The sequence below is a fragment of the Capra hircus genome, chromosome 8, assembly GCF_001704415.2.
Source record: "Capra hircus breed San Clemente chromosome 8, ASM170441v1, whole genome shotgun sequence".
In the NCBI taxonomy this organism is placed as follows: Eukaryota; Metazoa; Chordata; class Mammalia; order Artiodactyla; family Bovidae; genus Capra; species Capra hircus.
In genome coordinates this window covers 9,426,873-9,442,154 of record NC_030815.1, presented here as the reverse complement: position 1 = coordinate 9,442,154, position 15,282 = coordinate 9,426,873, and the positions used below count along the sequence as shown (strand labels likewise).

The 15,282-nt window shown below is 42.2% G+C and overlaps 1 protein-coding gene across 1 annotated transcript in view; it reads right to left on the bottom strand.

Moving 5' to 3' along the window:
- Window positions 1-15,282, bottom strand: part of KIF13B (kinesin family member 13B) — a 205,727-nt gene that overhangs the window by 19,495 nt on the left and 170,950 nt on the right. Inside the window, 1 exon segment of the mRNA XM_018051853.1 lies at window positions 10,873-11,006. Within this exon segment, the coding sequence (XP_017907342.1) occupies window positions 10,873-11,006 (134 nt within the window).

The window sequence follows — 15,282 nt, the reverse complement described above, 5'->3', positions numbered from 1 at the left end:
GAGCCCACGTGCTGCCACTACTGAAGCCTGCATGCTCTCGAGCCTGCGCTCCAAACAAGAGGAGCCCCCACAGTGAGAAGCCTTCACACCGCAGCTAGAGTGGCCCCGGCTCGCCACCACTAGGGAAAGCCCACAGCAACAAAGACCCAGCACAGGCGAAAATAAATGAATCTTAAAAAAAAACCCAAAACTAAAAGGCACACTTCTGTCAACAAGTAACTTATTTATCAGTTGATAAAAGTGAATGAGCCTGTCCTAACAGACTTCATGGTTGGATGGCATCACTGAGCCAATGGACATGAGTTTGAGAAACTCCGCGAGATGTTAAACAACAGGGAAGCCTGGTGTGCTGCAGTCCATGGGGCCACAAAGCGTTGGATAGGACTTAGCGACTGAACAACAATGTGTGTGTTAGCTCAACATACTTAATATCCTACATATGGAAAATTTTAAACACTGATATTTCCGAAGTTGTCAGGAAAGAGGCAGTTTCTTATATATTAGGGTTTAGCTAGTTTACTTTTTAAACTTCTACGTGATAATTGGTAAAACTTAAGTATTTATGTGGGAAAAGATTTCTCTTCTTAAAAAATAGGGTGTAATAAGTCACTATCTACTCAGGTTTTCAAGTATCCATGAAGAATGAAGGATAATTTATGAAACATAGTGAAGGGAAAGCCGCTCAGTCGTATCCGACTATTTGCAACTCCACGGACTATACAGTCCATGGAATTCTCTGAGCCAGAATACTGGAGTGGGTAGCCTTTCCCTTCTCCAGGGGGTCTTCCCACTCCAGGGACTGAACCCAGGTCTCCCGCATTGCAGGCAGATTCTTTACCAGCTGAGTCAACAGAATGGTTGTTAATCTAAAAACTTAAAAAACAGAGTCTAAATCTAGAGTGTCCCCAGCTCAGTATGTCCTACAAGCTAAGAATAGTTATTACACTTTGAAATTATTAAAACATCAATAAAAGAATACTTTGTGACATGTAAAAATTATATGAATTCAAATTTCAGGGTTATAAATAAAGTTTTATTGGAACAAAACCAGACCCATTGTTTAGCCTTGTCTGTAGCCAGTTCTGCCAGTTCTGCCAGCAAAGCCTAAAATGAGCCTAAAATAAAACTATCTGGCTCTTGACCAAAAAAGCCTGCCAACCCTGGGTCTACAGACTCATACAAAAGTACACAAGGCCTATTTCTGAAAAATAAGTGGAAGATGAGGCCTCTTCCAATCAACTCCTATCCTGCCTCAGAAACTATCTTCTTTTCATTATTCTACAGATTAGCTACTAACCGTGACTCTAAAGCCAACTCTAAGTTGCCTCTGAAGGCAACTTAGTGTCTAAGTATGTCAATATCCATACATTTCTGGGGCAAAGACAGATGGTAAGATGTTATGATCTTGGAAAACAAAACAGAGATAAGAATTTCATTTCGTAAAGCAGTAAGAATTGCCTAAGAATTCATCCATAAAGCAACTGAACAGAAATCATTTTCCTTGAATTTTCTCAAAAGTCTGTATTTCAAAAGGTCTGTACAAACTTCCCTTTATTAACACAAGAACAAGCAATATAGCGTAACATATCCAAATATAAACTACAGGGGGAAAGAACCTTTAAAAACGACCTGAATACTTAAGTAAAACTCAAGGCTAGAAAACAAGGTCTGGATCCTTTTTCTTATTTTTAGTTAGTTACGATGATGAACCCTTGGTATTAACCTAGTTGTCCAGTGGTTAAGACTCCAGGCTCCCAATGCAGGGTGCCTGGGTTCAATCCCTGGTCAGGGAACTAGATCCCACATGCCACAACTTAAGCCTGGAGCAGTCAAATAAATATATATATATATTTTAAACAGCAGCTTCCTTCGAGACAAATTTCTACACCTCAACCAACTGAAATAGAACTCAAGAAAAAAAAAAAAGGACGATAAACCCTACAGACACCACAGCAAGCATTCATACAGCCTGTTTCATCAGAGGAGCCTGAGTAATGAAGTCTGAAACAGCATCTAGTGCACAAGGCAGCGCCGGCAGCTGTGTGTTTCTCCCCATTTTGCACATGGAGCACTCACTCACATGAGAGCTGAAAGGCCTACCTAAGCATCTCTCCAGCTGGGTCAGAGATGTGCAGGGCACTGCTGTCTCTACTCAAGGCCCTGTCCACCTACCACACTGGAAGCCGTATTGAAACTGGAGCCAGAAATCCTTGTGGTCAGCAGGGTAGGCCTAAGCAAAGCCCAGGACACTGGAGAGGAGCTGACAGCAGAGCAAGGACAGGCCAGAAACGGGGCTGCGTTTCCGACGGTGGAAGTTAAATGTGCGCATTAACTCAGATGGTAAAGAATCCGCCTGCGACGTGGGAGACCTGGGTTCACTGCCTGGGTCAGGAAGAGCCCCTGAAAAAGGGAACGGTAGCCCACTCCAGGGCTCTTGCCTAGAGAATTCCACGGACAGAGGAGCCTGGTGGGCCACAGTCCACGGAGCAGCAAAGAGTCGACACGACTGAGCGACTGATACTTGCACTTTTTTTTGTCATTAACTCCTTAATTCCCCAAATGAACCAAAGATGCCATTTGGAATTCAGAAGTTGGAAGCACATAAACAGCTTCATCTGAACACCAACTTCTAGACACATGAAAAAAGCTATTATGCCAAATTAATTCAATCTAACTAATTAGGGAGCAGGAAGTTCTTTCAATTATTTTATGTGCTGTCTGAGAAACACACTTGAATGTTGAGTGCAGATTCCATTAATTGCAGTTCATTATTTTCCAGATTCGTTACTAAACTTGCCTCAGAAGGTCAAAGACAGCAATTTTGTCAGCTGCCACCTCTTTCGGTGCTTGTACCCTTTGCATTTCTGGAACTCAGACAGAAACTGATTACAAACAAAAAACAAATCTCCATAAAAATGAGAAACATAAGTTTTATAAATATGTTCAAGCCAGATGATTTTGTAAAATATAAGAAACTTTGTCTTTAAAGACTTCCTTAAAATCGTTATTTTCTTTCTTTATAAATTTATTTATTCCTCAGGATGAATTGTTAACTTCGATCTTATAAAGATCCACGCATCCTCTCAAATACTGAAATATCCCCCCCTCAAATAATAGAATCTTGATCTGAGAACCTGCTGATTCCAAAGAACAAGTTAATAAACACTAATCTTTTCATTAGCGAGTTTGTGTTTGTATCTTTGCATGAGGGACGGAACTGAACATTCTTGTTTGAAAATGTCAAGGACACTCTGATTAAAAGTACTTTTTTGTTAATCATTCCTTCATTACTTCTGCTTCTCTTCCATCTAATCTAACAAACAAAAGAGGAAATATGACTGGTAGAAACAGGACCTATTTCATTCCTTGGTTCTTACTGGGAATATTTTTACATTTTCAAAATCTTATTTTTGGCAATGACGACCCTGTATGCAAGACAGGAAAAAAGACACAGATGTGTATACCGGACTTTTGGACTCAGAGGGAGAGGGAGAGGGTGGAATGATTTGGGAGAATGGGAATTCTAACATGTATACTGTCATGTAAGAATTGAATCGCCAGTCCATGTCTGACGTAGGGTGCAACTTGCTTGGGGCTGGTGCATGGGGATGACCCAGAGAGATGTTGTGGGGAGGGAGGTGGGAGGGGGGTTCATGTTTGGGAACGCATGTAAGAATTAAAGATTTTAAAATTTAAAAAAAATAAAAATAAAAAAAAATAAAAAATAGAAGTGACAGAAATCCATGGAGATGTTGAGAGAGGACCCTGCTGTCTATAAATCACTGTACTCGCTCACGGTTATTACCTTCTCTTCGTTAATATCACTTCGTCGGTCTGCGCCTTTCATTCTGCTGTCTTCCTGGAACCATCCTTATACAATTCTTCCCCGCCTTCTCTGTTGCGATCCCTTGAATGCTTATACAGTCAGCTCTCTTAGTCATTGTTCGGTCAAGCTATAAATAACTCCTTTAATCCTTCCTCATAAATCATTTCTGATGTTATTCTCTGAAATAATTCCAGTTGGTCAACGGACGTCCAGTAGTAAGGCACCCAGAACTATGTGCAGTGATCTAAGTGTCCTCTGATGAGGCCAGAGAGAATCCAGGCGTGTGTTTAGGCGGGCTGCTGTGTCTCTGCCAGTGTGACTCTTCCAGAGAAGGAGGTTAAGTCTCCAAACTAACTTGGGACAGAAACAGAAAAAGCAAGAAGCTTTAAGATCTTTCATCACAGTTAGGTGGGAAACAGAGAGAGAGAGATGGCTTAAATGATGAAAAGAGAAATGAGTGTGCTTGCTTACGCTATGGCCTGCTGGGTTACTCTGTGCTGTCTCTGCGGTTCCACTGTTGAGTGGATTTTAGGGGATTTCTGCTTAGTTTTAAATTGTATTTCTTGATTGTTTCGGCTGTGCTGGATCTTCACTGCTGCGTGTGGGCTTTTCTCCAGTTGCAGTGACCAGGCTCCTGATTGCTTCTCTCATTGGGAAGCACGGGAATGAGGGCGTTCAGGCTTAGATAGCTGCAGCAGCCAGGCTCCAGAGCACAGTCGCTCCTCAGTATGTGGGATCTTCCCAACCCAGGGAATGAACCCGTGTCTCCTTCATTGGCAGGCAGATTCTTCACCACTGAAGCCACCAGGGAAGCTCCTCGTTTAGTTTTTTGTACCATCTCACATTACAAATCTTAGGCAGTGTTACTCTCTACTGTCTCTAAGTTTTATGCAATGTTCGTATCAAAATTTATCCCTTCCTGTATTGGGAGAATTGATCCAGCTTTCTCTTAGGCATATGCACTGATTTCTATCTTTCTGGGTTCTATCTTACACATTATTCTAAAATCTATGTTACTTTTTTTTAGTGTGGTATTAATTATTTAATGACTATTTATATTGGCCATTTAAATTAATGTACTAACAAGTCACTAGCAGCAAATAAAAACCAGAATCAAAATAGAGAGCAAACTTGGAGGTATATGTGTATTTCTTTGATACACTAGACACCTCACACTGGGGTACAGCAAAGCCAGGCAGTGGGCAGGGTGGTGGCGAATATTCATCAGCACAAATTTTATCTTAGTATTACTAGATTAGTGATACAGAGGAAGGCATGGCTTCCATAATGCATCTGTTTCCATAATGCATCTAACAAAACCTCCTATAATCTCCCCGGTAGACGAGGGGAAGACAGGGGTAGGAGTTACTGAACAGGCAGAGCTGAAACATGTCCATCGGCTACTCTGTGGCTTGGGGAGTGAGCTCCAGTCACATATGACAGAGCTCTCTCTCACGCTTAATGTTCCATATTTTGTTTGTGACTCACATGCAGAGTATGCCCTTCAAAAGTTTGCAGATGCTAATAAGAACAAATGTATCTTTAAAATAATGATTCAAAGAATATCTTGCTAACCTAGGAATGCTGAAACAAAATCGAGCTGAAAACTTTTAGGAATGAACCTGAAGATTCTTATTGAAGTATTTTTATGCTTCAGTGAAGGGGCTTCTCTGGTGGCTCGGGGGTAAGGAACCCGCCTGCCAAGCAGGAGACTTGGGTTCACTGGATAATAAAATGGCAACCCATTGCAGTATTCTTGCCTGGGAGACAGAGCAGCCTGGTGGGCTACAGTCTATGGGGTCACAAAAGGGTCGGACATGACTTAGCGACTGAACAACAGGTGAAGTGAAGTCACTCTGTCATGTCCAGCCCTTTGGGACTGTGGGCTGGAGCCCACCGGGATCCTCCGTCCATGGGATTTTCCAAGCAAGAGTACTGGACTGGATCGCCCTTTCCTTCTCCAGGGGATCTTCCCATCCCAGGGATCGAACCCAGGTCTCCTGCATTGTAGGCAGATGCTTTGCCGTCTGAGCCACCACTAGGGAAATCAACGTGATAATAAAAAGAGAAGTGCACTGGCCAGAGTGTAAGCAAATAAATAAGCAAATGAGAAAAGGGGGAACATTACCTGACGAGAAGCACAATGAACTAAAACTTGCCTTAAAAAAACCCAAAAGTGCTAGCATGTGCCGCTTTGGTAGAAGTACATTAGTCGGAAGAAAGATAATAGGTGCACTGTTTTCAAGCAAAGGGATTATAGTATCACTTCTGGGCTCCCCACTTCAGCAAGACCCTGGCAAGACCACTGAAGAATGATGAGGCATTTATTATAAGAGACACAGCTGACATCTTTAGCTGTTAGGTCTCGAGAAAGCCGAGGAGAGTAAAGAATCTTTAACTTCTGCGCGACAGCAGAAAAAAGCGGAGGCAAAGACTGGGTGGCAATAAGCCAACTTTTTTTCCTGAAGGACTCAGAGGGTCCACAGGGAGAGAAAAAAGTTCAACTTTTGGGTATCAAGTCTGATTTCCAAGTGAACAGGCTGCCATTATAGTGATGATCACTGTGAAAAACTGGGAAACACTGAAAAAGAAGTCTAGTCAGTACAGCAATGTACTGGGTGTTATTTGAGATTCTGTTGTTGCAAAAGTGCCCCATTTCCAAGGATGAAACATCATTTAGGTGGTAATGACTTAAAGCATATTTAAAGTGGCCATAGTAAGGGAAACCTCTATATTGATACTGTCTCTGTGTTTCTCTAGATTCCATACTGATAGTGAAAATTATAATTTACTTCTCTACAAGCTTTAGCAAAGATGGAAAAAATAAGAATAGAAGCATCTCTGATCAACGGAGAACAGTTAAACAACTTTAAGAACATTTCTTCAGTGGAACTTGCATCAGTCTGAGAAAGAAACTTCCTGAATAAGCCTTGATATCTCAAATCCCCACTTGGGTGCAATTCTCTCGCCTCTTAACATTAACCACAGTCCTTTACACTGGGTATGTTCCAACTATCTAATACTAACATCTGTACATACATCCGTGGTCAACCAACATACACTTTCCATCAAATCTGCCCCTGCCTTCAAGGATTACATTGTAGAAGAAATAATCAGTAAACATATAAATGTCACTCCTAACAAAAAATTAAACAAGGGAATACTGTATTATGTACGGTAGAGGCCGCTGTTTTAGGTTGGTTGGTCCAATGCACTCTAAATTCAAGCATATTTGTTTATGTGGCCTTTCTTGACCCTTACAGTAGCAGACCAGTCTAGTAGAGACTTACTAACCGCACAAAGACTTTGGGGAAGAGCATTCCAAGTAGAAGGAAATGCAAGTAAGAAAACTTGAGACCGAAAGGAGCTTCATGTGTTCATGAGATCAACAAACAACAAAAAGGCCAATCAATATGGCCTAGCATGGTGCACAACGGCACCCCACTCCAGTACTCTTGCCTGGAAAATCCCATGCACAGAGGAGCCTGGTGGGCTGCAGTCCATGGGGTCGCTAAGAGTCGGACACGACTGAGCGACTTCCCTTTCACTTTTCACTTTCATGCATTGGAGAAGGAAATGGCAACCCACTCTAGTGTTCTTCCCTGGAGAATCCCAGGGACGGGGGAGCCTGATGGGCTGCCGTCTATGGGGTCGCACAGAGTCGGACACAACTGAAGTGACTTAGCAGCAGCATGGTACACAAAGAAGAAAATAAAGAGAATAAAGATGAAAGGTCAGGGGGCTAGATCACATAGGACACTGCAAACCACAGTAAGGAATTTAGATTTTGTTCAGCTTCAGTGAGAAGCAATGGAAGGTTTCAAGCCATGAACTAATATAAGGCCTTGGGAGCTCACTCTGGCTTCTCTGTGAATAACAGACTTAGTGAGGCAAAAAGCATCAGTCGATCAGCTGGTAGCCTGCTGCACAATCAGGGCCAGAGACGACGGCTTGGATGAGTGATGAGAAATGGGAGTCATCACACTGAAAGTGGTACCTATAAAATTTTACTGACGGTCTATTTGTGAGGTGAAGCAGCGAGGTGGACATCTGTGCTATACGCTGAGATGGGCATATATTAATACTTCAGAAGTATTCTGTATGCTGGAAGTAAACAGACTTGTGAGCTGAAACCAACAGCAGTGATATGGACTTGTAAAATGCGAATATCCAGTTGATTTGTAAGTGGAAAAGCTGAACGGGCAGTTAGCTCCACGAGGCCAGAGCTCAGGGGCGAAGCCTGGGCTGGAGACAAAAATGTGAGCATCATCAGCGCATACACAGTATAAGCCACAGAGCTGGATGAGGTCACCCAGGAGGGTGCTCTGGAACCCCTGAATGTCAGCAGCTTGACGGAACAAAGAGGCCCAGAACAGGCAGAAACAGAAAGACGGAGCAGTCAACAAGGGAAGCCAGGCGAAGGGATCAGTGCTGAAGTCCAGAGATGAAAAGGTTTCCTGCACGACTGTCAAGTCAGAGGAGGACTGAGAAGCGCGGCGAGAGAGATGCTGCTCTGGTGACCTTGAGCAAGGGTCCTTCAAGGGACTGTGCTTTCATAAACCAGCTGGGAACAGTTCAGATCCACCACTGGGCACCTTCATGAAGGCTACTTTTGTCTTTACGTTTTCATTTATTTATGAAATATGAAGCACTGGGGGCCACTTTCTCCAACACCTTTGCGTGTGCGTGCTAAGTTGCTTCAGTCGTGTCCGACTCTCCGTGACCCCGGGGATTGTACCCCACCAGGCTCCTCTGTCCGTGGGATTCTCCAGGCAAGAATAACGGACTGGTTGCCAAGCCCTCCTCTAGGGGATCTTCCTGACCCAGGGCTCGAACCCCGGTCTCTTACATCTCCTGCACTGGCAGGGGGGTGACCACTAACACCATCTGGGAAGGCCTTTGCACATATATGCTCAAATAAAATAAACTGAATGAATATTACTTAAGGTATCTTCAAAGTATTTCAAGGTTACCGCTCTTAACCTGGACACTGCACACTGCAGTTTCCACCAACCACTAGACTGCTTTCTAAACCACTGCTCTTCCTCTCATACCCAGAAGAACCAATCGCTCACTGGCAAGAGAGGAAAGGTTACTTCTTATCGTAACAGGTGCTCTGACTTACATCAAAACCTTGAAGCAACTTCAGAAGAATAATTGTAACTCCAGTCGTCTGAGTCACTGACTGCTAATGCGATTCCAATTTCCTTTAGCTTACGTAACTTTGTCTTCCCCATCAGCAATTGAAAAACAGTGGATATCAAACTTTAATGTGAATGAAAACCACCTTACCTCATGTGTGTGTGCACAGTCGTGTCTCTTTGCGACCCCATGGACTGGACTGTAGCCTGCCAGGCTCCTCTGTCCATGGGATTTTCCAGGCAAGAATCCTGGAGGGGGCTGCCATTTCCTACACCAGGGCATCTTCCCAACACAGGGATTGAACCCACATCTTCTGCATTAGCAGATGGATTCTTTACCACTAGTGCCACCTGGGAAGCCCCGAAAATCACCTTGTAGACAGAGGATGAGATGGTTGGATGGCATCACCGACTCAATGGACACAGGTCTGTGTGGACTCCGGGAGTTGGACTGGCGTGCTGTGGTTCACGGGGTCGCAAAGAGTCGGACACAACTGAGCGACTGAACTGAACTGACTTACGTTGTTGTTTAGTTGCTAAGTTGTCTCCATCTCTCTGTTACCCCACAGACTGTAGCCCGCCAGGCTCCTCTGTCCATGGGATTTTCCAGGCAAGAATACTGGAGTGGGTTGCCATTTCCTCCTCCACTGTGTACTTATAAATGTAGATTATCAGGTGCCCCAAGGTGAGGAATGGGTTCTAAGATCAGGCCATATTTTTAAGTTACCTTTTAAAAAAGCTACCATGGAAATTCTGGCATAAACAGTCCATGAATCATATTTTGTGAAACAACAACACAGCAGTTTAGAACAGAATAAGGTGCTCAGTGACAAGCCCTGGAAAAATCCTTTTTCCCTACCCTAACCCCCACCAAGTATCAGGTTGGCTATTTCTTTTAGCTCTCAACATCTCAGATTCATCCTGAAAATAGTTAAGCACCCTTTATGTGCCCAGTTAAATTTAAACATTTCCAAAATCTCAAAGTTTATTTTTTTCATCCAATATGAAAGCTACACTGATATAATACGCTCATAGACTGCTAGCTTGGAAAAAATACCTGCACAGCAGCCTCACAAAACTATTACCTTGAATATACACTCATGAACCTAGAAAATTCTTTTAAAGAGTTAAGGTCTCAGGCAAGGACTCGCCTGCACTTCCGCAACTTGAATGTTTCAGTGAATGTGGAGAAGCTGATGTTAAAAGACCTATTTCAACAACTGAACTTGCACTGTATGTGTTTTTGAATGAGTATAAATAAATCCTCATTTATCATTTTCTGCTGAATTCACACCTAGAGGAGGCTAGAAACTGCCTTTCCAACAGGCTTCCCAAGCACCATCACATACAAGCAGTTTCCTGATGATCTGGAAAACCCTTTCACATCTTCTCTGAAACTTCTTCTAAGGCTGGGTAGAGAGTTTCAAGAAAACGGGGCCTAAGACAAGTGATCCCTTTTCATATTTAAGTGAAAGAACAGGTAAGCCACAGTAGAGGAAAAAGGTTGAGCGGCAAGGATGGGGATGATGTAAAATTGTTTGAAATTAGAAATGAAATCAAGAATTAAAAATAGAATTACATTTTCTGTTTGGCAATATACAAACAACACTAAGTGCACTTCATAAATTTCACTATTGTTGCTCTAAGTGATATTACCATAAATCACATTAGGAGCGTACTTGGCATTTTTTAAAAGCAGAAAGGATTGAGAGCGTCAATACGCTTAAACAGCTCTGTTCTCTTTGACGAGAGTGGAAGAGAAATTATCAGAGCTTTCACCAGGTCTGAAAGCCCAGCTCTGACACCCCCACGGCTGCTCCCATCCCCGCTCCAGCTTCAGGGCGGCGTGGAGCAAGGCTGGGCCAGCGACCCGTCGGGCGCTCCTGCGCTCTCTGATGCTTTTACCTGATGCGCGAGGGGAGACAGCTGTTTGCCCCTTTTCTCGTCACGAACGGGGAAGAGAGACTTTAGCAGCTTCGGCATCTGCGGCACCAAAGATTTCACCGGGTTCAAGTAGGAGGCCGCGAGGCTACTGAGTCCTGCCGAAAATATTGAAAGGAAAAGAGATAAGGCAAAAATGATTACAGAGATGCTCTCCGTACTGCAAACCGGCCAAGCATTGTTTGTAAGCAAAACAAACAATAAAAAAATTTTAAAGGTATACTGGAAAAATACTAGAAAAACATAACAGCATTACGCGTACTGTGTGCTCACTCGGTCTTGTCCAACTCTGCGACTCCACGGACTGCAGCCCACCAGGCTCCTCTGTCCATGGGATTTCCCAGGCCAGAATACTGGAGGGGGCTGCCATTTCCTCCTCCAGGGGACCTATGCTGCTGCTGCTGCTAAGTCGCTTCAGTCGTGTCCGACTCTGTGCAACCCCATAGACGGCAGCCCACCAGGCTTCCCCGTCCCTGGGATTCTCCAGGCAAGAACACTGGAGTGGGTTGCCATTTCCTTCTCCAATGCATGAAAGTGAAAAGTGAAAGTGAAGTTGCCCAGTTGTGTCGGACTCTTTGCGACTCAATGGACTGTAACCTACCATGCTCCTCCGTCCATGGGATTTTCTGGGCAAGCGTACTGGAGTGGGGTACCATTGCCTTCTCTTACTCTCAGAAACAACGATGTTTCCTTTTCCAATTAAACAGCAGCAGTTGGGGTATTTCTAACATGCTCTAATATCCAGCGATCCTATTAAATCCCAAGTGTCACCCGACCGCGGGCCTTGTCACTAACTGGCCGAGTACTAACTTATGCCCTAGAATGAAGCGGGACTTTTTGCTTTCAGATCATACAGCCAGAGACACACGCATTAGTTCTGCATCCAGACTTTAACCGCTTTATAAAATCAAGGACCGTATCTTACTCAACTTTAATTTTTCATGCTGCTTACTGAATGAAGATGATGAAACTGACCTTTCAGGAAGACAGTGGTGTTTGGGTTGTGTTTACAAGTGAGGGACATGTCCTGAACTAGCCCTGCTCTTACCTGCTCTTAATACCAACGGCTAGGGTCAGACACGCAGATGACACCTATGATATTAGGAGACTTCTTTTGCCCTTTAGTGAAGACAATTTTCAGGACAATCTAATCCAAGACATAAGTGATTAAAAAAACTGTACCCTAATTAATACTTTAAAAAGAAGAAGCCAGTCAACTTGAGGCATCTGTATCAGAGGCTGCCTTAAGAGACGCACACGACCGCCCCACCTCCACTCCCCAACAGCCTGAGATGACGCGAGTTCATCAGCAACACAGCTGGTACGTGAACCTGTACGGTCGGAAGGTTTCACGTTTTCCTTAATTGAGTATGTTATCTCTAAAAACTACGAAAAGTTACATAAGGTTATTTTGCAATCATGAGCACAGTCACTAAAAATATAAACCAAAGAGACAGCTATCTGCCACGAGAAATATCAAAACTGAGTTCAAAAATATCACACAATTTACGTGCGTGTGTGTTCAGTCATGCCGACTCTCTGTGACCTCATGGACTGCAGCCTGCCAGGTTCCTCTGTCCATGAGATTTCCCAGGCAAAATACTGCAGTCGGTAGCCATTCCCTTCTCCAGGGGATCTTCTTAACCTGGGGATCGAAACTAGGTCTCCTGCACTGCAGGCAGATTCTTTACCATCCGAGCCACCAGGGAAGCCCCAAGACGTATCAACTAACCACAGTGTGTGAACTTTACTTGAATTTTCATTCAAAATAACTAAGAAATACACCTGGGGAACTCTAAACACTGGCTAGATGTTTAATAATATTTTGTGATTATTTTTAATTTTTCTTCTTGGAATGTCACTTTGGGTATTCCTTTAGAGATATATGTACAAACATTTACAGATGAGACAGTATCTGAGATTTGCTTCAGAGTCACCCTGAGCAGCTGTGGAGATGTAATGGGGGCACAGGTGAGCCTGGTGATAGTCTGATCATCCTGAAATCAGCACGGGGCACTTGAGGGCACCTCATGTCACTCTTTCTACTCTATATACCTGATATTTTCCACAGTAGAAGGATTCTTCAGAGGGAGAGCAAAATAAAAACTTTAAACGTACAAAAGAAAGAGTTTGTCACTAAAAAGAAAAAGGTCACTGCTAAAACCAATAATGATGGATATATGACTAAAAAAGAGACTAAACTCAGAAGAACGCAGTGAAGAGGAGCAGGAAGCAACGACGAGCAGAACAAAGCAGTAAACACACAAACCAAACAAACATTCACTAGAATTTTTTTAATTTATGGAATTTTAAAGCAAAGTAGTAGTCTATGACCAAACAATTTCACCCTGGGTATTTACTGGACAGAAATGTTACTAAAACACTGATACACAAACAAGCTTTAGTCACAGTAATGAAAAAGCGGGAACAAACCAAATGTGGATAAACAGGAGAGCTGGTTAAAACTGTGATAAACTCCACTGTGATAGTGAAGTCTCTCTCAACAGTAAAAAAGAATAAACTGCTGATACGTGCAAAGGTATGGATGACTTCAACAGATATGCTGAGCAAAACAAGCCCAACACAAAAGAGTACATACAATATGATTCCATTTAATGAAACTGAAGAACAGGCAAAACAGTGAGATCCGAACACTGACCGATTGTGCCAAGTAACTGGAGTCACACAATCTTCTGTAGCTTGACTGTGGTGTAAGTTACATGAGTAAATAAATTTGTCAAAACTCATTAGGTATGACTCATAGTCAAGAAAAATGCAGCCAGAAGCAGACTGTGAAATTGGTCCTGATGCTAGATTGAGCAGATAGGTATTTTAAAAGCGCTTTTTATACATAGGTACAAGGACTGAAAGAGTAATATAGCCTTACTATATAAAAAGGAAAGAAGTATCAGCAGAGAAGTTAAAACTATTTTAAAAAGAAGCAAATGGAAATTCTAGAAACTAAAAAGAATAATAACTGAAATTTTAAAATTCTTGCTTGTGCTTAATGAAAGACTATAAATGGCAGTAGAAATTATCCAATCAGAAGAAACAAGAATAAGATAAAAAGATGAAAAGCAGAATAGAGTTTTTGCGACTCATAGGGCAATATTAAGCAATACAACGTGTGCAATTAGATTTTCAAATGGAGTAGAAAGAGAGAAAAGGACAGAGGAAAAAATGCAATGAACTAACAGTTGAATGTTTCCCCAAACTGTTAGGGAAATCCCAGTGCAGAGACCCAGGGACACTGGTGAAACCCAAGTAAGATAAACACTAAAAATACTACACCTAAGAACATCATTACCCAACTGCTGAGAAGAAAAATAAAGAGAAAAATTGGAAAGCAAACTAAACAAAGACATATTTCATGTAGGGGGAAAGTGACATACATGAGGGCTGAGTTCTCATCAGAAAAGAGGTCCAACAGATGATACAGTGTCTCTAAAGTGCTAAAAGAAGACAAGCTATCAACTAAGAATTCTCTATCCAGTGAAAATATCTGTCAAAAAAAAAAAAATGAAATACAGACATTCTCAAAAGGAGAGATCTTCCTTCACAAGGAAAACTGTACAATAAGAAATAATACAAGATATTCATCAGGCTAAAGAGAAATATCAGATGAATATACAATTCAGGAAGGAGTAGACAGTGACAGAAATAATAAATAGGAAGGAAAATATAAAAGATTATCTATAGTCTCTTAATTTCCTTCAAAGACAAATAGCTATTTTAAAGCAAAAAAAAAAAAAATTTATACCATTATAAGGTGAGTTCATAACAACTGTAAAAGCAAAAGATACAACAATAATATGAAATAAGGGGGCTGGAGGAACAGGAAAATGGAACTGCACTGATGCGAGATTCTTCTAATTACGCAGTGTGAAACGACAGATTATTAACTCTAAGAAGACTGTGGTAAAGTTAAGGGTACCTACTGGAATTCTTTACCAAAGATATTAATAAATAAATGTTGTCTGTTGTTTTCAGTCACTAAGTCTCTGCATGCCTGACTCTTTGTGACCCCATGGACTGTAGCCTGCCAGGCTCCTCTGTCCATGGGATTTCCCAGGCAAAAATACTGGAGTGGGGTGCCCTTTCCTCCTCCAGGGGATCTTCCCGACCCAGGGACTGAGCCCATGTCTCCTGCGTTGGAGGCAGATTCTTTACCACTAAGCTACCAGAGAAGCCCTGATAAGTAGATACAGGTATGAAAAAAGCCAAAGATAAAATAAAATACTACAAAATATTTCCCAATTAACACAAAACAAAAGAGATTATAGTGGAAATAAATACAAAGCCCAAATAGAAACCAAATAGCAACATGGCAGACATAATATTTTATGTAAAAGAACTAAACATTCCAATTAAAAA